This window comes from Phocoena sinus, chromosome 5 (assembly GCF_008692025.1).
Source record: "Phocoena sinus isolate mPhoSin1 chromosome 5, mPhoSin1.pri, whole genome shotgun sequence".
Taxonomy (NCBI): Eukaryota; Metazoa; Chordata; class Mammalia; order Artiodactyla; family Phocoenidae; genus Phocoena; species Phocoena sinus.
The window spans coordinates 3,098,312-3,123,418 of NC_045767.1; the positions used below are offsets into that span (position 1 = coordinate 3,098,312).

At 55.8% G+C, this 25,107-nt stretch overlaps 1 protein-coding gene across 5 annotated transcripts; it reads right to left on the reverse strand.

The window, feature by feature from the left end:
• Positions 1-257: 257 nt before the first annotated feature.
• Positions 258-24,483, reverse strand: TRMT44 (tRNA methyltransferase 44 homolog). Of its 5 annotated transcripts, none has more exons than XR_004349942.1 (12): positions 23,835-24,483; positions 22,053-22,167; positions 18,927-19,146; positions 16,920-16,988; positions 16,013-16,120; positions 14,721-14,792; positions 11,516-11,622; positions 10,048-10,231; positions 7,747-8,152; positions 5,545-5,661; positions 2,009-2,146; positions 948-1,076 (listed from the first exon to the last, which is right to left on the reverse strand). XR_004349942.1 is itself a non-coding variant. In XM_032632220.1 (11 exons), the coding sequence occupies exons 1-11, from the start codon at positions 24,463-24,465 to the stop codon at positions 920-922; spliced, it is 2,238 nt and encodes a 745-aa protein (XP_032488111.1). In that variant the 5' UTR covers positions 24,466-24,483; the 3' UTR covers positions 258-919. The 5 variants fall into 5 exon arrangements, 2 of the variants coding, with proteins under 2 accessions (XP_032488111.1, XP_032488110.1); XR_004349941.1 differs by having other exon boundaries at positions 7,695-8,152; XM_032632220.1 differs by lacking the exon at positions 2,009-2,146 and having other exon boundaries at positions 258-1,076; positions 7,695-8,152.
• Positions 24,484-25,107: the final 624 nt, after the last annotated feature.

The window sequence follows — 25,107 nt, forward strand, 5'->3', positions numbered from 1 at the left end:
CACTCAGGCCCTCCAGGAGGTCCTCGCGGGGCCTCACGCAAGGGAGAGGCTGGGCGGGTGGTAGGCAGGCACAGCCCATGTGCCCACCCGGCCAACTCTGCCCGTTCCTGGAGGCTGGCCAGGCGCCTGCTGGCCTGTCCTTGACCTCGACCTGGCACCGGGGGCTCCCAGCTGACCAGGGCCTCCCGAGCGCAGGGCCCTATGCCCCGCGGCAGCCCCAGTCCCAGCCATGCTGCACGGAGCGGAAGGGAGTGGGTTCCTTCTCATCACTCACGAATGAACGGAGAATGCCGCACGAGGAACGCTCCACAAGGAAAAGGCCACCGGATACGTTCCACAGAAAATCAAGGGGCGGAACAGCGTCACTGACACGGCCTTTTGTGTAGAACTACAAACACAATTTTACATAGAAGCACATCGGGATCTGGGGATTATTTTTGTTTTCCTGGAATGAGAATTAACGGTACCTGTGGGGAGAAGATCTACGGCAGGAGGCGGCGGCCAACCCCGGGATGGCTAGTGGTTGGCGGGGACGGCCACACTGCTGGAGAAGGGCCAGTTCAAGCACTTCCTGCACCTCCTGAGCCACGAGACACCACAAGACTGTCACTCTCTCTTCCTGATGTAAAGATGCTGAACACATTTAAGGGCGACCACATTTACAACAAACCCAGCACTGGGACGGGGCGGGGGGAGGTGTGAGTGATTGTAGCTTCAGTGGGGCGTGAGCGAGGAGGAAGGAAAACACCTTGAACGCCACCAGGGCAGAAGCGCAGCGCTCGGGGGAGCTGGGAGCTGCCCTCAGGCTCGGCCTCCCTGCCCCAGGCCTCCCGCAGGCGGAGCAGCTCACAGAGGCTGCTTGTTCTTCTTGGTGGTGGCCGGCCGCAGCTCCCCAGGCCCGTGGGCGAACGGGCAGCGGTCAGAAGGCAGAACACAACCGTCGGGGTGATGAGCGAAAAACCAACAGATGCGGGTTTTGAACGTTTCCGAAAACTGCCTCCGCTTTGCTTCTGGTTCCTTTTCCTTCCGAGGCCTCTCTTCCCTCCAGTCGCGGATGCGAACTCGCCCGTTCACAACTGGGGTTGGGAACAAAGAGAAAAGACACAGCCGAGGAGTGAACTGCGAGCTGGGCAGGTGGCCGGGCTCTGTGGGGACAGCTGTCCAGGGCCGGGGTGCGGCCACAGAAGACGCAGCCCCCGCAGGCCCGGCGGCTGGGGGGGAGAGGTGCGGGGATCCCGGGGCTGTGGCCCCAGCCCCCCACCCGCCCGTGGCCTGCAGTCCCACCTACACACACGGGAGCACGAGGGAGGGGCCGAGGGGAGCAAGGACCGGGTGCAGGCGCCTGGGGCTGGGAGCCGTCAGGAGGGGCTGCCGCACACCAGGTGGAGGGCAAGGAGCCAGTGCCTGAGGTCCTGCTGGTGACGGGACCCGGGCGTGGCCACTCGTGGGCACCGGCTCGTGGAACAAGGCTAACGCCGACCACGAGCGCGGTCCTGATGCGGGCAGGACGTCTGCGTGGCGGCACTGGCCCTCGAGGGCACGCATCCGCATCATAAGGAGGGAGCGGAGCGAGCAGGGGAGAGGCCCTGTCCAGGCAGGTGGAGATGAGGGGCAGGCTGCGGGGGCCAGCAGGGTCACAGGCAGAGCCCCCAAACGTAAACGGGAAGTAGGGGGTAGAGGCACGGCAGCCCTGTCGGCAGGGGCAGGGCGGGAGGCCCTCACAGAGCAGCAGGGGGCTGAGATGCGGCGGGGGGGACCTGTGTGGGCGGGGTGGCCGCAGAGCTGGGCGGCGCAGGGGGAGGGCCCGGGGCCGCCCAAATGCCTCCTGAACCAGTCGCCCCAACTCGGCTGAAGCCACACTGGGAGATTCCGCTTGGCCGCTTCCTCCCGAGACGCCAACACCCCCACGTGAGATGGGGCCAGAGCAACCAAACCCGTCCTGCTTTTCCCTGGAAACTATACGGCCATCTGGAGACGGAAAGGCTCGGCAGAAATAAAGGAAGCTTACTGAACAAATCTGGCTCTCCAGCTTCTAAGGAAAACTTGGAAGTGTGCGTTCAAGCTTGAATTTCGCTTTCACATTGCCTCGTTGCAGCAATACGAGACTGTCTGTCTCTGCAGACTGATGCTTACCGAAAACCGTCCCCTGAAACCAGAGGAAGGAACTGCAGAGGTGCCTCTCCGCACGAGGGACACAACGCAGGGATGCAGGGATTCACCCTCAGGGGGCGGCCGAGAAGCACTTAGGAAGGGCCAGGCCGGCCCTGCTTCCCACGAGGCAGACACTGAGAGCTCGGCTGTCCTGGCCCGGCAGTTGGGCAAGCAGCCACGGCCTTCCACAGGCGCTCCCACAGCAGCCCCTCCTGGTGCAGCCGCGAACGACACGCCCCAGCCTGGGCAGGGTGGCCGGAGCCCCCCGACCGCGTGCAAAGGAGCCTGGGAGGTGAGACTCCCCCAGACTCCCGCCGTGGGTGCCCCAGAAAGACGAGGAGCCCCTGACAGCCTGGACAGGCTCAAGAGAAGTCCGGGCGAGAGGGTGAGGGGCTCGCTGGGGCCAAAGCCAAATGCAGACCCTCACCCTCCAGAGGCTGGCCCGTCCACGCTCCCTCAGGGCGGGCTGTCTCGCAGCGGGCCCTCCACCAGCATACCACATTTCCGGAGCAATCCCTGCAGGGTCGGGGGAAGGGGACCCAGGCAGGACTTGTAGGGCCTGTAGAGCAGGCACTGGTGATGAGGGGTGGCCCTGCGGGGAGGGGGGGGCCAGGCCGGCTGACAGGCCCCCGCCCCCAGTCTGGGCAGGCCCGTGCCCTCTGCCTGCACCCCTCCAGCCGGCTGGCAGGCCAGACCAGCAGACTTCCCGATTTTAAGTGAATCACAGGCATAAAACGTGCTCTACGGAGCTCATTTCTCACCCGACTTTTGTGAACCCACTTCCTCCCCAAAGCGTGAGTCCCTCAGACTCGGTGGACCTACTGTTCGGGCTCCCCCTCTGTCTCTGACCACAGACGTCACCTGAGCCACAGTGTCCTGAGGAAGCAGCTGAGGATTCTTCCAGAATCCCAGTAGGGAGGTAAATTTACTGGGACGGTGCGGCGCGCTCAGCAGCACCAGTTCGGGGCCCCTCTCGACCCGGGGGGTCGGCCCAGCCCCCAAGCTCGCCGGAGACCCCGGGCCAGGGACCGACCTCGCTGAGCTGCGTCCGTGTCCTCAAGGCTGAGCGCGGGCACATGCCCGGCCCACAAGGTGCTCAGGGCAGGTGGAGCTGAAGCATCGGAAACTCTTTTCACCTCCTCACTCGTGTAAAACTAACCATGTTAGTTTAAAAAAAAATCTCCTGCAGAGATAAGACCCAGCTTTGGTGCTTATTTTTTGTGTGACTGGGTATAGAATGTTTACTGGAGTTCAACCCCCAAGCCTCGTACTCAGAAGCGTTTCCAAAAATAAACGCGCTCAGCGATGCAAACCGCACAGAAAACCGATCGCACACATGCATATTTACGATGCAGGAGAAAAGAACACTCTTTCATGGAACCAAACAGAAAACCGTGCTGGGAACAGCAGGAAGCGGAGCAGTCCCCTGGGCACAGCGAGTTTCAGTCACGAAAGCTCCACGCGGTGCAGCCCAGCTGGGCGGGGACTCCCAGCCGCAAGGCCCATCCGCCCCCTGCCTCTCAGCCCACCAGTGGGCTGCCCTCCACAGCCCCCAACCCTGGACCCTCACTGCCATAGCAACAGCAGCATTTAGCTGACTGAGGTCAAGCTGAAATGAAAACCAACGTTAGCTCTGGAAGGCCCCCGAAGGTGCTGCGGGCGAGAACACGCGAGCTCTCAGGTGCACGCACAAGGGGCGGGTGGTGCAGGTGTGTACGCCTCGGGGTGGTGCACACACGGGCGGTGCGCACGGAGCGCTCAGGTGCACGCGTGGAGGTGGGACCGCAAGGCGGCAGCGCTCACCTCCCGAGGAGGTGCACAGGCCGAGGAGTGGACAGATGTGCTTCTGCATCTCCGTGCGCGGTCCCTCCGCCCACGCCCCCCGTTACGGGGCAACCACCCTGGCGGTAGGAGTACAAAGGTGCGGGGTAGGGACTGGCCCAGATCCCGGGGCGCGGGACAAGGCCTTCAGGCCCAGTGCTGGCCAGCGCCCTCCGGTCAGACTTCTATTCCGTGCTGCCACAGTGGCCTCCCCGCCTCCGCAAAGGCCCCAGCCCGGCAGGGCCCGTCACCCCTCCCCACACAGACGCCCAAGGCACCTGTCCCTAGGGAGTGCCCACCCACCCGCCGGGCGCTGGGGACGGGTGGGGACAGGGAGGCTGTCATCTGGGCGTGCAGCGCCAGCACGGACAGAGGGGCTCAGGCAGGCATGGCCTCCTCGCCTGATGCACTGCTCTCCGGCCGCCTCTCGGGCCGCCTGCACGAGCTCACGGGGCAGCTGGGCCTGCTCCTCCCACCATCACAGCGAGTCAGCGCGCCGCTGCCCGTCACAGAGGCCCAGGTCCCCCTCACGGCCACAGGGGGCTGCAGCCCGCCAGCCCTACCTACCCCGCCCCCGCCCCGTTCAGCAAGGCCCCATCCTGCCACTTCGCACACGCTGCTCCCTCTGCCTGAAGTGTTTTCCTTGTTCACTTCACCAAGTCCCAGCTCAGATGTCATTTCTTAAGCGAAGCCTTCCTGATGCCTGTCTGAGGTGAGGCCAGGCCTCCCTGGGCGAGAATGTCACCTACGACACTAGGGTGATGCAAGAAGACTCCCACTATTTTTAAAGCCACGCACAGAAGTACTCAGGGGTGACTAGCATGTCAGATGGGATGTGCTTTAAAATACTTCCACAAAGACAAAGGGGAAAAAGCTTTAAGAAGCAAACACGACGACTTATGGATCCTCTGTCGGATGTGTACACAGAACTTCCTGAACCCCAGGTGCCCATGTAAACATCTGCGACGTCTCCCCTCCCTGTCAGGCTGCAAACTCCAGGAGGGCAGGGGCGGCGGCACCCCGCTCTGCAGCGCTCTGCAGCCTGCGTGGAAGAGCACGCAGGCCCCGGGCCCTCCTCCCTCCGCCCACCTGGATCCCAGGGCGCCAGTGTGTGTGGGGAGGGGAGTGCAGGCACATGGGCCAGGGTAGGGAGGCCTCCCTCCTCTAGGCCCAGGGCCTGGCTGGGAGCTCAGCCAGAGGCCAAAGCACAGCAAGTACTGAAGCTCCACCCGGAAAAGCTCCCCAGCGACGGGAGGCCCTGCCAGCGTGGGAGGAGGGGGCGCGTCCTGGACGGGGGCGGGGCTGGGCCCGGGCGTGCCGGGCAGAGGCTGGCAGCATCAGGGAAGCAGAGGGGCCACCCACATCCTGCCGCGACTTGAGATGCACGTGAGGGGATCTGTCCTCTAGCTCTGAAACTCCTCTCAAATAAGGTTTATCTCATTAAAAAAAGGGGGGGAAGGCAGGAGAGGGCGGTGGTAGAATCTGCATGAGAGCAACTTCCCGTTGCCTCGGGAAGCGTGGAGCCCATCCTCAGGCGCTGAGAACCGAGGGAGGCCCGGCCCAACCCCTCACCTTGGAACACCTGCGAGCTGTTCCTCAGCAGCGTCTGCAGGCCCCCGCACTCCCGCTTCAGCTTCTGCAGCGTCTCCCTGTCCAGCTCCCCGGCCACTTCCGCCAAGGACAGGCTCCCTGTTGAAGACAGGGTTTCCCCCACGTGAGAACTTTAGTTAAACTGAATCCACAGCTTGCTGGAACTCCACAGGCAGAGCCATCGCACCTGAGATGTCAGGCCGCGCGCGCGCCGTGTCTGACCCCCGAGCCTCCCAGACACAGCAAGTCAGCCCTGCCGCGTGGCCCAGCCGCTGCTCGGAGCGGGGACTGCCATTCCACGCGCCAAGCCCGCCTCGCAGCCACCTGGAACCCCTTCTGAGAGGAGACGGGAAGTCCGCGGGAAAATTAAATCCCAGCCCAGAAGCCTGCCCTCCTCCCCCACCCCCCAGCCTCGAGCTCCACGACGCGGGCTCGCACATGCAGCTCCACACCGCTGCCTCTCACCCTTCCACGTGCGCGTGTCCTGAGCCTGCCACCTCCCACCCGGCGTCCCCTCCGCCATGCCTGGCAGAGGGTAGACCCCAGCCTGGGATGAGTGAGGTCCCGGGGACAGACCCGCTCACTGACGTCGCGCAGGGCTCAGACACACTGGGGGTCCCGAGCCTGACGCTGGGGCAGGGGTCACTAAGTCCAGTGACCAAGGGCGGAGCGTGCAGCTGCGAGGCTGAGGGTACCCCCCGCCCCCGCCGGGGTAGGCTTCTCACGCCGGGCGGGGCAGTGGGAGTACCTCAGACCAGCCCGGCCCTCGGAGACCCACCCGGGGAGGACGGCACCCCGGCTCCCCGACGTTTCCAACGGGCGGGCAGGCCTGAGACCCCATCATCATCGGAGCCACCGCTACCCACCCAAACTGAGCCCAGGTAGAGACCCCATCTTTGCTCGCTATCAGGGCGTCCCACCCCAGCGTTTCTTGGGCACAGTCATTCCCAAAGGACCCCGCAGAGGAAAGGACCATCCTGGGAATTAAAAGTCAGAGTCCATGTTTTCAGAGCCGCCTACAGGTCCGAGGACCCTGAGCCCTTCGAGGCCCCGCTCCGAGCCCCGAGGCAGCGTCCTCCCTCTCCACCTTGGCCCGCCTCTGCAGTGCGCACCGAGGAAGGGGGTGCCGACCCACAGAACTCCCCAGGCGCCTGGGCCTTGTCCGCAGTTATGCAGATAGTCAGCCCCCTCCACCAGGGCGGCACTGGCTATGGCCGCCACCGGGTCCCCAGAGAGGCTCTCCCAACCAGATGCTCCCAGGGTCAGGTGATCCCTGGAGGGGATCAAGCTCGAGGGCACTGCCGCATCACACGTACACAAGGGATGGGAGGGGCGTGAGGATGAAGAGAGACTCAGCAGAGCGCCATCCACGCTGCGGGGGGAGAAGGACCCACCGCTCACCCCTCCCTGGGCCGGCCCACCCACAGGGCCAGCGGGCAGCATCCCCAACAGGCTAACAGGCTGAGGGTGGGGCCTCCATCTCCTCCAGTGACCCCAAAGCTCAGAGGGCGAGCGCCTGGCTGCTCAGGAAGCCCTACAGCACCCTCGGGCAGCAGCCCACCGACAAGCTCCTTCCCTCAGCCCATGTGCACACTCCTAACGGCTTGACAGAAATGATGAGGACTCCTTGACACTTAATTAAAGTGACCACACAGGGGCGCCCCTGGTGGTCCAGTGGTTAAGGCTCCGTGCTCCCAGTGCAGGGGGCCCAGGTTTGATCCCCGGTCAGGGAACTAGATCCATATGCATGCCGCAACTAAGAGCCCACTTGCTGCAACTAAAGATCCCGCACACCGCAAGGAAGATCCCGCAGGTGGGCAACTAAGATCCGGTGCGGCCAAATAAATATTTAAAAAATGACTAAAGGGGGCTTCCCGGGCGGCGCAGTGGTTGAGAGTCCGCCTGCCGATGCAGGGGACACGGGTTCGTGCTCCGGTCCGGGAAGATCCCACATGCCGCGGAGCGGCTGGGCCCATGAGCCATGGCCGCTGAGCCTGCGCGTCCAGAGCCTGTGCTCCGCATCGGGAGAGGCCACAGCAGTGAGAGGCCCGCGTACCGCACAGTTTGAAGTTGGCTCTGAGAAGAGAAGAGCCCCTGCCTGGAGCCCAGCCAGTGCCCAGGGCGCCCATTACCTCCCCGACTCCAGGCCGTCGCGCTCCTGCTCTGACCCAGGGTGCCCGTTACCTCCCCGACTCCAGGCCGTCGCGCTCCTGCTCTGAGAGCTTGTCACGTTTGACTGCTTTCCGCCCAACAACAGATTCGCCACTTGCAAAACCACTCGGCCAATAAAATCTCGAGGGAGGGCGGCACAGTTCCTCACGCGCTTGGCTTTTTCTCTGGGGCGAAATCCAGCCAGCCAGAGTCCTTCGGCGGGGGCCTCTGGAGCGTGCCCGGCCCCGGCGTCCAGGGCTCCATGCCCCTTGGGGCCATCGGCACCACCGGCAGCGGCCCCGGGTGGGCGAGGGGCAGGGACCCGGCCAGGCGGGCTCACAGGACCGCCCCGCCTGCTGTTGATGTAGCGGGTCCTCCGCTCGTCCACAGAATCTTCCCCAGCGGGCGGGTATGTTCTGGATTTCCCAATGAGACACACCTACACGTGAAAAGAGCACAGGAAGTACTTTAGCAGGTTCCAATAGTACCCTTACCGTTCTCCAGGGAACTCTCTCGTTCTGGAGAATAAATTCCACATAAGCCTTCGACACCTATCATGAAAAGAATCCTTATTTTAAAAAGTCAAACCAACCGATGACTTAATATACTATCAGCAGAAGTCCACAGGAAGCTTCGTTCCTGACTTCCACAGCGCCTAACAAACACGACAGACCAAGGTCACCTTTACTGAGCCAACCAGCCGCATCCCACTGCACCCCTCTTCCGCCCCACACGCAGACCCTGACGGTAACCCTGCAGGGCTCTCAAGGGGCAGCGCTGCCAGAGCGAGGAGAGCACGTGTGCACCTAGCAGAGCACTTGGCACGGCGGGGATGTCCAGTTCACGCTGTCCCCTTCCCCGTTCGCACGTCCAGACGAAGGCTGCCCTCAGGAGCCCCGGGGAGAGCCAGGCCCCGTCCGGCGAGGCTGCAGTGGGTACAGCGTCTCTGGACGTCCTCTCCGGGCCCGAACCTGATGAAGGCGAATCTGGTTGCATCAGAGCCACCCCTCACTGCTCTCCAGCTGTGCCACCTGTTAAATGTGTGATCTCGGGCAGGTGACAACTTCTGTGTGCGTGGAATAAGGCGTGGCACGTCATCAGTCCTCAATTAACAGCCGCTGTGTGTGGACACCCGCACTTGCATCTGACCCCCGAACCTTCCAGTCATAGGAAACCTAAGGTTCGGAGAGATTAAGCAATGCTCCGTGGTCTCCAGCAACCAGTAACGGAATAGCAAATGCAAACATCAAAACTGTAGGATCCTCGTACCCACGTGACCCAAACTCCAGCAAAATTCCATTCCAACCTCAGAAGACTGACTTGCCAAAATAGAGGGTATGTGAGAGAATGACGTGAAGGCTCTAGAGGTGAGCCCGAAAGGACGCTCCCAAACGATCTTGAGCAGCGACAGCAATGGTACCTGAAGCCGAAGAGGGGCCCAGCGCACGCAGGTGAGCCCGAGCGAGCGCCCAGCACCGGCCGGCGAGCTGCTCCTCCCTAGTTGGCAGTGAGGACACAGGCAGGGAGTGTCTGTAATGTGCCCCCGAGCGCACTGCCAGGAAGTGGCAAAGTCGAGAGTCAAGCTCAAACCCTCAATCCTTTTCACCACCGTCACGCGATCAAGCTGAGATCGGGTGACAGGTTTTTGTGTTTAGTTTTTCACAAAAAGCACTGACGTCCACAGAGTCTCATGAAAGAAAGTTAACAGAGATTAAAGAAACCAATGTCAATGGTCCCCTGACTCTCTCAGTAGTTCAAGCCCCCTGCGTGGTAAGCAGGTCGGCCCCGACCACCTGGCAGGGTCACAGGCAGTGCAAGGGTCAATTTCTACCTGGAAAAGTTTATTTCAAGCAAATCTGAATTAATAAGCCTCTTAATGAGGAAATGTGAAATCCTTTTGAACTTCTGAAGCCATTTCAGCCAGTAATTTGGGACCCTAAGTCAGGAGTTAGAGCGTTCAGCCCCAGGCAGCACTATGGCCAGAAACCTGTAGAGACGCCAAGCTGATACCCGCTCTGGGAGGGTCCCCGAGGGGCAGTCACAGTTTCTGGAAAAGGGATGAAGACCTGCTGAGGGTTCCTGCAGAGCTGCCACAGGGCGGGAGAAGGAAGTGCCAGAGCGCCTGCAAAGCAGGGGATCTGCAGGCACAGAAGAAGCCTCCGGACCCGCCAGCGACGGACGGGGATGCTGGGATCAGCAAGGGCACCTCTGGGACAGTCACACCCGCGACCATCCCAGTGTCGTCTACGCTTCTGTGACAAGGACGGCCCCAAGCTCTCCATCTAAACACCTCGGTGTTGCCCGCTGAGGACAGCCCAGGTGACCAGGACGCACCCTCTTGGTGGAAGGAATCCTAAGACAATCCTCCTCTACGTGGAAGCCACAGGTCGACCCCACCTCGGTGATGAAATCCAGGTACCCTCGGTACTGGGTCTTCTTGCTCTGCCTCCGCTGATACTTCCCAACGAAGTCAAAGAAGCAGCAGGGCAGGACGAAGAAGCGGCAGCTGTAGGACGACCTTCAAAGACAATCAGCGACACGGAAAGCCAAAGTCTTAAAGAGATTCAATAAAGAAAAGTCCTCAGAAAGCCACGCGGCAATAGTGCGCCCGGGCAAAATGCAAACGATGTGCTACTGGCCGATTTTGTTTTTTATATAAAAGAAGAATTATAGCCTTCCCCAATTTAATTTCTAGAAACAATGCAGCATAGCATCTTTTCAATAAAATACGAATCTAATTACGTTTATTAAAAATATTTTTTTCTATTGCAGTTATGATCATCAACTGTAATCTAAAACTTTCTGAAGTACTTGGAGATTTCAGCTGTCGGACAGGAAATTTCAGAGGTAAGCACAAAAAAGATTATGATTTGCTCCTTGACCTATATTATTCTAAAACAGTCCAAAAGGATGGCCCTGGAAGGTATTATGCTTAGTGCAATGAAGTCAGACAGAGAAAAGACAAATACTGTACATTATCACTTGTATGCTGAATCTACAAAATAAAACGAATGAAAATAACCAAAACAAAACAGACTCACAGATACAGAGAATGACTTAGTGGTCACCAGTGGGGAGAGGGAAGCGGGGAGGGGCGAGGCAGGGGTAGAGGGTTAAGAGGTACAGACTACTATGTATAACATAAATAAGCTCCAGGGATACGTTGTACAGCACAGGGAACACAGGAAACATTTTATGATAACTACCAATAGAGTATGACCAAAAAAATGTTTAATCGCTACGTTGTACTCCTGAAACTATATAACACTGTAAATCAACTGTACCTAAAAGAAAAGGAGGGGGAGGGCATTAAAAAAATAAATAAATAGAACAGTCCAAAAGAACCTTGGATAAAAGAGACTTGGCAATGAAATGTGCAAAGGCAGCAAGGTAACGTGCGTCTTAAAGAAGTCTGACCGAGGCAGAGAGCCCAAAATTGAGACAGAACATTTCAGCGGAGGTCTCTACTCTGAAAGACAAACCCTCCTGTTATCAGGAAAAACACATCTTTCAACACTGGATATAAACACTGTGGAAGTAATCACAACGAAAATATAATGTGAACCACATACATAATTTTATATTTTCTAGTATCCGTATCTTCAATAGCAAAATAAAACAGGTGGAATTTATTTTAAATTTAACCCAATATATCCAGCAGATTATCATCTCATCAATCTGGACCAGCCACGTTTCAAGTACGCGATAGCCACAAGCAGCCAGTGGCTACGGTTCTGGACAGCGAGGTTTAGGCATCAAAACATCCCCAGCCACCACTGTGCTAACACCTCCACCTACTCACCTGGCCGCAATCACAGGTATCCATGGCGTTAGTTCATCGGAATGGTTTCCGATTAACCAATCGACGTCCGGGAAGAGGGTCTTATCATTTGGTGTGATTGCACTTTCCTACAAGAAAGACACAGAACAAGACTAAAACATGTAGTAAATAAAACCGGAGCACGGAGGGAAACAACAAACGCAACCACCCCTGCAGAACCGCAGCTGTTCCCGGCCCGGTCTCAGCCCCTCTGGGCTGCAGGTCTTCATCTGCAAAAGGTGGAAGCTGGGCCAGAAGTGAGGAAGTGCGTGCCCAGCCCGGCCTGCCCGAGGGCACGGCTACCGACAACTTTTAGCATCATCGCTGCGCCGATGAGCCAGCAACACTTCTGGATGCTCTTCTTCTTTTGATATTAAAAATAGCCTTTATACATAAACATAAGAGCAGCTAAAGGAGACAGGGGACATGTGAACCACTTTACTTTTGAAAGGAGGAGGGACAAGAAACGGCCTGCAGAGGGGTGAGCGGAAAGCTGGGAGGTCTGAGGCTGACTTGACATAGACCCTGATGCACTTACACAACCCGTGGAATGAGCGCATCTATGAAAAGAGAAAATATAGGAAGAATTTGCAGAAGTGTGTACCAGCCTCTGCTATTACACTATTACCTTTCGTGAACTCTCAGACAGCAAGTTTTTACCCGCTGAACAGGCATGTTCACCACTGTGACAGTTTCCGTAGTTAAGCTGGGAACAGCTTGCTTTGAGGATTTAAGAACTTTAAGTGAACACCTTATCCTTTCTGCTAATTAGCAGGCCGTCATTAATTATCAAAGTCAACAGTCTCAATGGTGAAGATGTCAGTGAGAACTGGAGACTGTACAGCCGAAACTAACACAACACTGCAAATTAACTATACTTCAATGTAAAACAAAGGGTTAAAAAAAAAAAACTGGAGAGACTATATGACCACTCAAAATCCACTAATTTTAGAATTGAAGAATGAACCCCCACGGCAAGTAAGCAGACGTGTTAGTTCTGGGTCAGAACAAATGGGGAAGATGTGATGTTAACCCCCACTTTGAAGGCCACGGGAGTGTTTTGCAAAGCTGACGGATATAAAAATTGAATTTAAATTCATCTTTTTGGTTCTTGAATAAGCATATGTGCTTCTATTTTCACATATATTAAAATGCTGAAATACTGAAAATGGTCTATGTATAATTCGAAAGTAGGCAAACTTTTGATACTATCAAAAACAAACTTTTAATACCATTTATTCTTTCTTCCCACCCATTCTACATTTAAATTTGCCTGCCTCTTTAAAAGGTCTGTATTTACAAAAACGAATTACGCTTAGTAATTATCACAATCATGTTTACAGTTTTCTTTCCAACAACATGCTAGACAAGAAAGCTCTACCTGTCTACCTGCCAGCCTCCACCCTCACATTTAACACGGGAAGATGCAGGACTCTTCCTCCAGCTCGGCGACCAGAGGTCCAGGTGTAACGAGAAAAAAATGCACAAGAGGTGAGACACGGCACTCCTACTAGCAGGCCTTCACTGAGTGATGGGGTGGGGTTTCCCCCACTCCATAGGGAACCTCGAATAAAGAACCAGAATCTTCTACCTGTTCTCCAAGGGGCACGTTGTGCCAGCCAGCTCTTCCGTGGGGTCATGATTTAAACAGAGCCTATTCAACCGCTGTGTGAACTTTTTACCCAAAGAAATTATCTTGCTTTTTCTCCTGGGACACAGGGGATTTGGGAATCAACCACGTTATTCCCTTAGCTTTGATCGTCAGCCTCATCGAAATTCAGAGCCCAATTTTATTACCTGTGTAAGGACACGTGGTCTGTACATGTAGCTGCAGAGCCTCCCCTAGTCCTTCATCTGGTTTACCATCATTCCCCAAACCTGAGATTTTTTTAAATGTTCTAATTTATTGTAATGTGTGAATATACAAGCAAATGTAAACTCTTGTAGCATAAAGCAAAGTATAAATATATAATGAGAAACTGAGCAAATAAAAAGCTGTCGGGCAGCTGCAACAAACCTCCCTTCCTCCAATGTTTTTATATTTTGCCGTAATATTCTCAACTTTAATAGAAAGGCAAAGAGAAAACATCCAAATAAGTCTTGAAAGTTTCGTTTTCTTTTCACAGATGAAATGATATACCCGAGATCTGCTTGGAAACCACGGCTGGGCTGACGCTGTGGTCGGGGGGAGGGGGGGGATGAGACAAAGAATCGCTGAGGCAGCCGACGAGCTGCTGGGGTTTGGCACGCGGGCATCTCCCCACTGTGGTATATTCCTGACATTCTCCACGACGAAAAGCAAATGCCCTTTTCATTTCTCCGGTCAGCATCCTGCCCTCGGGCGGATGAGACGTCGCGTCCCGGTCACCCCCGTGCGTCTTTGCTCGGGGACAGGGTCCAGAGGCGATGCGGGCAGCTGGACAGCAGAGGCCCCGTGGCGCCCCGGGGCCAAGGGTGCAGCCTCACCGCCATGCTCCCCCGCTGGCTTGGGCTCTTAGAGACCAACGCCGGGAAACGCTAGAGCCCTGACCTGCCGCGGGGTGCTGCGGAGGACACCTCCCTCTCTGATGGCTCGGAGCTGCTCTGGACCACGGCGGGGCGGACGGGGCTCCCTGCAGCCCCGCGGTCACGACTGAGGCTAGGCGTGCTGTCCGTCCCCGCTGGACGGCTGCGCGTGTGCAGCCCGGCCCGGCCACTCCACTGCGCTCCCCTCCTCCAACTCCTCGCCAGCTCGCCGTCTTGCTGGAGGCCACTCCTGGCCACGCTGCTCACAGAGTGGGACTGCCCATGGTGCCCCCGCCCCGGCCCGGTCCCGGCAGGGTGGGCACCCACTGCCTATCGGAAGTCTGAACACGCGGCCTGTCCCAGGCACCAGAGGAGATGCAGAGGAGGGGTCGTCCTCCGCCCCCGCCACCCAGGCAGCCAATAGCCCCCTCGGGCACCCACAGGAGATGCAAAGGGCCTGCGGCAGACCCGGGGGAGGAGACACGCCTCCGGCTCCTCCGGCATCCCTCCTTCGGTTTAACCAGAAGGCTGTGGAGGTCTAAAGCTTCATCCGCTTCTACAGCCTCAGGGCACTGAGACGAATGTGGACTGCTGTGGTTATGAGCATCTCTGACTGGCCCGTACACAGAGACACCCCTTCAAATAACCGCGCTGAGGTCAAGGGCAGGGACAGCGCCAGTACCTCTAAGTGCGTCTCTGGTCCATACATGTCCCAAACCTTTCGTCTTCGGACATCAATCCCTCTGCCTGGATGCTGAAACGAGGAATTTCAGGAATCAAAGGTCCAGGTCAGTACACCACAATAAATTAGCAAGAACAGATCGAACTCTGCAGGTATCACCCCCTGCGTTAAGTGCAGGAGACCCTCAGCTCCTCGGCAGCTGAGAACAGACACTCGCGTCCTGTGGGGCACAGACAGCACCTGTGCTGCCGAGGCTTCGCGAAGGGGCACAGAGCCAAGGCGTGCAAACACCGCCACGGCCACACGCAGCCCCGGGAAGTACGCCCGCCCGGAAAGGGAGCCGGCTCCTCTGAGCTGGTCAAGTTCAGTTCTCGGGCTCACCTTCTCTTCCAGCCCCCAGACGAGCCTCGTCCTCAGGGTCGTTCTCATCCAGCGCACCCTGACCGCACGCAGCTCTCCCTGGACCCCACCCCCATGTCTCCACCCACTGGCTCCTAGTCACCACCAGATGCGCTAACACCCCACAGACAACCTGTTCACAGGGGTCACAACTGCAGCCTCACTCTTTACAAAGCACCTCAGAAAGCCCCGTCTAACAGCCCCATTCCAAAGTCCCACAGGTGAGGAAAAATGCGTCTGTCCATAAGGCAGGATGCTACAAAGAAAACCAGCCTTCGGGTCACCACGACTGGGCTTCAATCTCCACTGTCACTCTCAAGCACGAAGCTCACTGGGCCAGCACCCAGTGCACTGGCCTCGCCGGACGCCGCGAGACGCCGGGGGAAAGCTGACGCCTGCGAGTCCTGAACTGTTCCCAGGGCCGGGGCTGTTCTCAGCTCTCAATGCCTCTGCTTCACAATCCAGAAAATGGGTGCAAGACTGACTATCACAGTTTTACATGTGTATGTGTATCAATACAATACATGGGTGCCTGACTGTCCTCTGAGCTAGAATCCAAACTTCTCTAGGGCAGAACCCACCTTATCCTTTATTCCCCTCTCCGTGACTTGAAATGGTGGGTTTTCCAAAGAAAATACTGACAACAAAAGCATCAGAGCTGCTGAAAGCGTGCTATTCCGCAGGCCGAGCGTCTGAGAACCCTCTTCTAGTCTAACGAGACCGCTGTCTTTGGTCCTGTTTACAAGCTGCCCGCTCCACAGAGTTCGCAACCAGCCGCTGTGCCGAGAGCCAGGCCACCTCTGAATCCCGATCGGACCAGCAGAGAAAGTCCTCGCGCTGGGCCTGAAGACACTCTAGCGAAGGTACAAGAAACGGCCCCAAGCATGCTTTACCCCTTCTCTGCTCAGGATGTGGACCAGGAGGCCATTCCCACAACCGAGGTCGACAAAGCACTGCCTGGCTGTCTCTCCCCGCGCAGCTCTCTCTTCTTCCCATAGAATCTAAGCAAACAGAAAAAAAAAAAACAAAGTCAGTTTGTGATTCACTTCACCCCAGAGTAATTCAGACACAACCCCACCTGGAACTGCAGATCCTCTCCCACAACAGGAGGAGCGGCCTCCTCCGAGGCCCTGGGCCTCCGCGCATGTGATGCCCGGGCGAGCAGAGCGAGGCGGGATCCGCCCACGGCCCTGGCCGGATGCTGCGTGGGCGTCAAAGCCGCCTTCTTCCACCCAGAGTCCACGTTCACGTGGTCATCTCTGGGCAAGAGCTGTACAGATTACTGTCAGTTCCTTCAGGCGTCCTCTCAATTCTTCAAGTGTCGTATACTTTGAGAAGCAATGTTATTTCGAAGACTAAGAGAATTACGGCTGAAAGGCAATTGCAAGGTATCTCCTCTAAACATCTCATAGATGAGAAAATCAAGACTACGAAGTTAAAGGCCTGCCCAGATCCAGGTGGTCAGCAAGGCAGCCGAGAAGGTCTAGAACTGGAAACACCGAACGCGAGGACTGCTAGGTAGGCATGTGCGTATCAGATGGGCCCCGACGGCAGCTCCCAAACGCAGCCAGCATCTCCGTGCTCCGTGCTGACTACTAATTAGGAAGGCACTGCTTCAGTTCAATTCCTGAGGTTCATTTCACAATTCAGACTCGTTCTACGTTCATGCAAAAGCACCATGCAAAGTTAAAAACAAAAATCACTTGTGTAACCAACCCCGGCCAACAGAAGTGTAGAAGCCCTGAGCTACCCGGAGCAACCTCCCGCCCTTCCACCTAAACTCAGCCCACACAGCCTTACCAGCAGGTAGGCAGCGAGAGCCACGTCCTCATGCACGAACTTCTCAGGGTCAGTTACTTCAGGCCACACCTACAACATTTTCAAGGGCATGTGTAAGTTTTCACCGCATCTGTGTGTAACAGGACACATCAAGACCAATGGAGTCTGAAGCAAGACTGTGGAGTAAAGACATGTCTGTGAGACATTTAGGTGGGGCCGCTGGGCATCAGAGGAAAATGCTGAGCTATGCTACCCTCGTCACTTATCTAGACAAGTATGACAGACAAGGAAACGCGGGGCGGGGGGTCGAGGAAGCACAGGCACAGGGGTCAGGAGGTCAGCGCTGCGCCCTCTGGTCTGTCTGTGAGCTGCCGTCACTTGTCAGGAGTGTCACTCAGCTGTTCGTCCCCGTCTCCCGATCTGTAAAGCGGGGACTGACTCTGCCTTAGTTACCACGCAGGATGACCAGCAGGTACTGTGAAACTAGAAAATACTGGCTGTGCAAGTGTGAGGCCTCGTTATTAACATCAGTAACGTACAGGACGGGAGTTTGGCAGATGAGAAAAAAACCGATGGCCAATACTAAACGTTCAGATTTCTGTTTCCAGTCTAGTGGATTAGAGAGTTTGGACGAACCATCTCGCCAAGGACAATTTTAAAAGCTGGAAGAATAAAGAAGTCCCTTCTTAAAGGTACTAAACGGTAAGATAATGAAGAAGCACTAGGCCAGGACCTGGGAGAGAAGGCGAGGCCAGCCGAGGTCAGCCAGCCCCAGCCGGAACGCCTGAGACTCTGGGGGATGCTCTGCTACACAGCAAGAGGGGACTGATACAAAAATACATGGCAACGACGAACTGTGGTTACTTCCAGGAGAAGGGAGGGAGATACGAACAGGAAGAGTACAAAGTAGGTTCAACTCTGTTAGCACAGGCGCCTCGGAGATATTGCGGGTTCAGTTCCGGACACCCCAACAAAGTAAATATCGCAGTAAGGCGAGTCACGCAGAGTTTTTGGTTTTCCAGTGCATATAAAAGTTCCGTTTCCACTACAGAGTAGTCTATTATGTGTGCAATAGCGTTGCGTCTAAAAAAACAACGGACGTACTTTAATTAAAAAATACTTTATTGCTGGGAATTCCCTGGCAGTCCAGTGGTTAAGACTCAGCACTTTCACAGCAGAGAGCGTGGATTCAATCCCTGCTTGGGGACTTAAGATCCCATAAGCCGCCTGGTGCCGCCAAAAAATAAAATACTTGATTGCTAAAAAATGCCACCATCATCTGAGCCTTCAGTGAGCTACAGTAGTAACATCAAAGGTCACTGATCACAGGTCACCGTGACAAATATAATAAAAGTGAAGAAGTTTGAAATATTGTGCAAATTACCAAAATGTGACACAGAGATACGAAGTGAGCAAACGCTGTTGGAAAACGGCGCCAACAGACCTACTCCGTGCAGGGCCGTTACAAACCTTCAATTCGTAAAGACTACAATATTTGCAAAGCACAATAAATGGAGATATGCTTGTGATACTTTATTTCTTAAGCTGGGTGTGAATACACAGATGTTTGTGGTTACCTTCTTTCTACATCTTCAAGTTAAGGACATTTTACAAAATTGGTCTCCTTTTTGGAAGTACATGCTTTTGTACTTTAATTTTTCATATATTTTCTTCAAATACCTTTATGTTTATACTAAAGAATTATGGTAGCTTAGTATTTAAATATTCAATTATTTTAAATTAAATTATTCTCCTTTTGTTCTCTTGAAAAAAAATAGTAATGTGCCAAAACAAAACAAAACACAAAAACCAAATCCTTTTCCACAGCGTAACTGCCAATGTTTTTATGGTCTGCATCCCTAACTATGTCAAAGTCCAGGCTGCGATGTGGGCCTTAGGTGGGTATGTTTTAACTTAATGTCTGCATTTGTAGCACACAGGCGAAACAACGTCACCTGGAGCAGCCTGGTGCATCACCTCGTGTCAGTGGGGGTGGGGGAAGTCACAGACGTCTCTGCCCAGAATTACCTTGGCTATGTCTTTATACTTCTCTTTAAGCGCCTGGTGAACCCTGCTGTACTTCATGATGGAAATGAGGGACAGGGTGCTTTTGAACCCACTCTGCCTGCTCTCCACACACCACCTGGCCAATCTGGCCAGCAGCTCTTCTCCAAGCCAGGTGGGTTTGGGATACACAATGCCATCTGAGTGCCATCTTTCTGGACAGAAAATTAAAACAGATATGAACCTTTGAAAATAAGAGAAATATGAGTAAGCAGAGCTGGTTTCAATTCTTATTTTCTAATTACACATTTCTTTGCCAAAACAAGAGAGAAACTAAGACAGCTATGATGACAAAATATGGTACCCCAAACACAAGACAATCTGCAACTAGTTACAGAATTCTCATCCTACAGAGAAAAACACATTTAAAAAGCAGAAAGAGTTCCTCCTCTCTTGCAAACGTTGTTAAAATGCATTTACACATCTTACGAAGCCCATCAGCCCAACGACAAAGTTCCTCTCACCTCCCACTTCATGCACCGATTAGCTAGATGCCAAAACGTTTATGGATTTCTTTAACTTTTCTAGGTTTTATACATTTCACATGTGCTACCCAGATGTAGAACGCTGGTCCACTGAGTACTTCCCATCCAGAAAGCTGCGCGCTCGGTCACCAAGCTGAGGACACATACACAGTCCCTGTGGCTCACAGTCCTTCTAGGTCACCGTGTGTCCTCTGCCACCAAAATGCAGAGGCCGCGGCCCTGTCTGTTCTGTTCGCCGCTCGACCCCGGCCCCAGCAGTGCCTGATCACGGCGGGCGCTCGCTGTCTGGGCGCTGAGTAAACGCGCAACCCGCGGGCCCAGGTCACGACAACACATCCACCGAGGCTGCGGCCCAGGCAGTGCGATGACGGGGAGAAGCATCAAGTTTGCTGGCGCACAGAAAAGGAGGTGGCGTCCAGAAGCACAGGCGGCTGGGTGAGGGGGCAGAGCTGGAGGCAGGCGCGGGCCAGGGGCAGGGGCAAGGGGTCGCTGGTCTGGTGAGAGTTATGACTGTCAGGCTTTTGCCACCAGGCGCATCAAAGGGACACAGCTCACTCCCATAAGTAACAGGTGCCAAGTGTCCACTGAGAAACACGCCCCAAGACGCTCACCTTTCCCGTCCCTCCCCTTCGGAAGCTATCCTGCTGGGGCTGATGGCCTCGGGCCTTTCCTCTGCTCTTCCTGGGCCCCACGCTATTTCCCAGGTGTCACCGGGGTCATCACGGCTACCCCCTCACCCGCTCAGGCCTCAGGGGCCTCTCCCGCCCACCCTGGTACGATGGGCACAGCGCTGCCCTTGCCGATGAAGGGACCGGCAATAGAGGCCTGAGCCACCTCTTCTCTGCCCGGCACCCAGCACCACCTGGCATTAGAGCGTTCATCTGTCTCTCCCAGGCCTTGCTGACCCCCAGGTGCCCAGCACAAGCACACGGTGGGCACACCGAGGTCCTGCTGAAGCCAAGCACAGACCAGGAGTGACGCATCCCACGGTGGCAGCCACCAAACGTCCATTTAACTCGTGTTCTGCTGAGAAGGCCCCATACCTGGCCCCACGGTGTGGCCAGTTCCCAACGCAATGCAGGTGACAGCTGCCCGGCAGGGCAACGACAGGAGATGTCAGCCGGGAAAGATGGGGAGTAGCCACCCGGGCACTCGGAAGCTCATGGAGCACAGGGGCTGGGATTCCACCGCATCAACCACACTGAGCGCCTGCCGCGGCCGGACTCGGGCCGGGCTTCCCCAACCAGGCGAGGGGACAGCAGCCTCCAGCGCTCACCCCGCAGCTCCGCCATCGGCACCCCCTGGGTGACCCACACGGGCACACCCGGCTTTCCCACGGGGTCTGCCCTCACTCTCCAGGGGAGAGGAAAGGGCCTCGGGGCAAGGCCCCTTGGGGAGCATTTAACAACCGGCAAGAGGCTTCACCCCGGCCGACCCTGAGTACCCCACCCAGCGGGTAAGCCTACAACAGGTTCCTGGGAAGCCCGGCCCAGCCCCCTCCTGGGGGGGCTCAAAAATGATTAAACCCGTTTCAGAGATGAGAAGACTGAGGGCCACAGAGGCAACGTACCCAAGCTCAATGCTGGTGGGGAAACACAGGTCTATGTGACTCCAAAACCAAGCTCTTCCCAATGTACCCCTCAGCTCTCTATGAAACCACGTGCAAAGCCCATCCCCGAGGCTGTCTTGAAAGAACAGACGCATGTGGCTCTCAGGAAAACACCAGCAGAAGAACAGCAAGTGATCTAACCATCCTCTGACATTTTCATTTAAAAAATACCAAATGGAAGTAAGTAAAATGTCACACTGTCCAGACAGGCCCAAACACCACGTGGAATTAAGGGAACAGATGAAACTGCTGCTTTTATGATAAACATCACAGAACACCCCCTACGTCTAAGACCACGTGAGCCTCAGTGGACAATAAAAAAGAAGGTTCCACTTACCACCCATGACCAAGGTGTAAGAAATAACAAAAGACGAATGGACGGTGATTATTTGAATTCGGTGCTAGAACCAGGTGCTACTAACCATCAAGGCTACACAGAATGTACGGGCCCTCCAGCCAGGCTATGACCACCCAGGCGCCAACAGGAACAAGGACGAGTCAGGGAAATGCCAACTAGAAAGCACATTCCCACAAACCCGAACTGCCTGAGGGAGAGTCCCTGCTGCTCCTTGGCGACCGGAATCTTACAGCTGCCTAAAGAAATCACTGACCGGGGACTTCCCTGGGGGCGCAGTGGTTAAGAATCCGCCTGCCAATGCAGGGGACACAGATTCGAGCCCTGGTCCAGAAGATCCCACATGCCACAGAGCAACTAAGCCCATGCGCCACAACTAGTGAGCCAGCGCTCTAGAGCCCGCGAGCCACAACTACTGAAGCCCGTGCGCCTAGAGCCCGTGCTCTGCAACAAGAGAAGCCACCGCAGTGAGAAGCCCGCGCACCGCAACGAAGAGTAGCCCCCGCTCGCCGCAACTAGAGAAAGCCCGCACACAGCAACCAAGACCCGATGCAGCCCCCCAAAAATAATTAATTAATTAATTTTTAAAAATCATTGATTTAAAGCATCACTGAGAGAAGACTAAGTTATTCGGTCCTTACCATTCTCCTTCGCTCTGACTGAGCTGAATTTGATACACGTTGCTCGTCTTAACCTTTAAATTCCCTTCACTGTCTTCTTCCAAAGGTAAAAAAATTACGGTTCCATTGAGGACATCTGGGGGAAAAAAGATAGGGATAATCGATTAAAGTGCTTAGTTCAGAGTCTCATCAAAAGCGGTCTTAAAAAAAAAACAGTACTGAATCCACCGTGCCTTCAACCCCCAGGGCTTTTCCCCACTCGATTTACATCAGCGAATGTCCTGGCCACGGCCCATCCCCCAGCCTGCACAGCGCGCCAAGCTGAGCGTAGTCCTGAAAGGGCTGCCCCCCCCTCCCCCCCCCAGCCCCGTGGAGGAGCGATGCTCACCAAGAGGAAGAGGACAGGCTTAGCCCGCCCTGCTCTTCTGTGAAGCCCACGTGAGAATGCAGACATCCACGTTTGAAGGCCTCGTGGGCACTGATGCGCTCATCCCCTCAGGCCAGGAGAGGTGAAGTTTAAAAGGTGATAAAAGCTGGAAGGGCTCCTAAACTAGTCTGGGCAGCAGGGTCAGAGAGGGCCTCCTGGAGGAGGGGACACCTGCGAAGAGTCTTACAGGGGCACAGAGGCCCTCAGTACTGGGGGGCGGGGAGGGGGTATGCACCCACCAGTAATTCAGCAGCGCTGCTTGTGGTGGACAGAACAGCCTCCAGAGACACCCACACCCTGAAACCCAGAACCTGTGACCACACGGAGTTGTTTCATGGCAAAAAGGGACTCTACAGCTGTGAAGAGGGTTGTGGACCTCGGAAGAGAGAGAGGGTATCCTGGATTACACACGTGGGCCGCGTCTAGCCACGTGAGCCCTGAAGAGCTGAGAACCATCTCCAGCTAGAGGCAGAAAAGATGCAGCAGCAGGGGAAGTCATGAGGCTCTGAGCATGAGTCAAATTCGGCACGGGTGCGGCTCTGAGATGTAGGGAGGCCTCCACGAGCTGCCCCAGGAGCTGGCCTTTTCCCTTATCCCTTTACCACTCATGGTCCAGCGCTCCTTCACCATCTTCCCCAAGCCTTCCAGACACCACCCCAATCCACAACCCCACCCTCTGTACTAAGGAGTCACATTTCTACGTGCCCCCTCCAAAAACAATGAAAAATATACAACCTCCCTGGGGCATGGCAAGGAAATTGGCAGACTAAGTGCCTTTAGTGCCTTTTCACTTACTGGCTGGTTTTTATTCTAACTGCAGCCTCTGCGAGAGATTCTCCTCGGGACCAAACTCTAGGCAGGCTCCTCTGAGGCCTGTCTCAATTAGGGTTCAACCTTGGCCTATGAAGACCTGAACAAACATTGTCACAGCTCCCAACAGCTCAAGGCCACATCCCTAGCATGACCCTAGGCCCCCTTAAAGTGCCCACCTGAAAAAACTCAAGGTTGAGAGAAGAACAGACTGTTCCAGCCCACATCTGAGCAAGAGCCCCTGGGACCGCCTCTGTGGGAGGGGAGGTCCTAACATCCACATGCACCAGTTAGCAAACCCAGATGGTGTCACAGGGACCGATCCCCCACCTTTCCTGCTTCTGGTTAATTTTTCACCTCCCGGGCTCTACCGCTCCATCCTCTTCCTTCATTCTCCTTGTAAAAAGCCCAGTCACCTCTGCACAAATCACAGTGGAGTTCAGTTCATGCTGGACTCTTCTCCCTACGGTGACAGTGCATTACCAATTAAAACCTATCCTTGCCACTTTCACTAGTGTCCGGCTCTATGTATCTTTGACACCTGCCACTATCAGAAATACTCTTACCTTGCACGACTATTTCTCTCCTCGGAGCACAAAAGTGTGTGTTCATTTTTGGGATGACAGTTCTGAGAATCACGTCGAGCTCGTGCTGAGCCTCTAGCTGCGATTCCGCCCCGGAGCGGGTGAAGAAGGCTAGCATCTCTCGATTGCCGCTGGCGAGGCTCCGGGAGAAATCGTCCCAGACAGAATCCAGGTCCGTGGCGGGGAAGTCGCCCTCCCCGGCTCCAGCCTTGCCGGGCTGCCCAGGGGCCCCAGAGAGCAGAGGCGCTTTGGCTGCTTCCCGCTGGTCCTCCCCCTGCTGGCGCCGGCCCTGGTTCTCCTGGGGGCCCTGCTCGAGGACTGCGCCCGGCCGAGGGCCCGGCCCCCCCTCGGGGAAGCACTGGCCGTGTCCCGGCCCCTCCTTGGGCCCGCATCCCGCCGGGGCCCGCTCCTCCGGCTCGGGGCCTGAGCTCGGCCGGGGGCCGGAATGCTCGACCCGGGGCAAGCAGGCGCTCCGCCGGGCCTCTAGGCGAACGCCACACAGCCGCTTGTTGGCCACGTGCGGCCTCTCCACCCACACGGCCACCGCCGCCCAGAAGCCCCCAGGGAGCAGCGAATCCGGGTCGCGAACAGCAACCCTTCCCACCTCCGCCATGTTCTGCCTCCGCCAGAGCCTCGGCGGCGCGCCGGGATGACGCACGTTACGGCGCGGCGTGTTTGCGTCATGGGCGCGGGACGCCGCGGCCGGAAGTGAAGCGGTAGAAGACGGACCCACTTCCTTTCCTGCTTTGGGTTCTGTATCGTTATTCGGCTGGGGAGTTCGGGGCTGAGGAATTTTTTTTTTAATTTTATTTTGTTTTATACAGCAGGTTCTTATTAGTTATCCATTTTTTACATATTAGTGTATACATGTCAATCCCAATCTCCCAATTCATCACACCACCAGCTCCACGCCCCGCCGCTTTCTCCCCTTGGTGTCCATACGTTTGTTCTCTACATCTGTGTCTCTATTTCTGCCCTGCAAACCGGTTCATCTGTACCATTTTTCTAGGTTCCACATATATGCGTTAATATACGATATTTGTTTTTCTCTTTCTGACTTACTTCACTCTGGGGGCTGAGGAATTTAACCTTTGCTTTATTCTCCGTGGAAACATCCAAGGGTGTCGGTGCCGGATAGTAACATGACCGGAGCTGAGTTTTGGAGAATTCTGGAGGTGGTGTATTTATGGAATCATAAAGGTCAATCCTGCGTCCGACGTCTGATTGTCTCCGTATTGTTACCGATCAAAGTCAT

Excerpts from the sequence above, each read along its gene's own strand:
- TRMT44 (XM_032632219.1), bottom strand. The coding sequence starts at position 24,465 with ATGGCGGAGGTGGGAAGGGTTGCTGTTCGCGACCCGGATTCGCTGCTC. Across the intron at positions 16,121-16,919 it reads CTCTCGCTGCCTACCTGCTG|ATTCTATGGGAAGAAGAGAG; the intron begins GTAAGGCTGTGT and ends CTGTTTGCTTAG. Across the intron at positions 11,623-14,720 it reads GACCAGAGACGCACTTAGAG|GAAAGTGCAATCACACCAAA; the intron begins GTACTGGCGCTG and ends TCTTTCTTGTAG.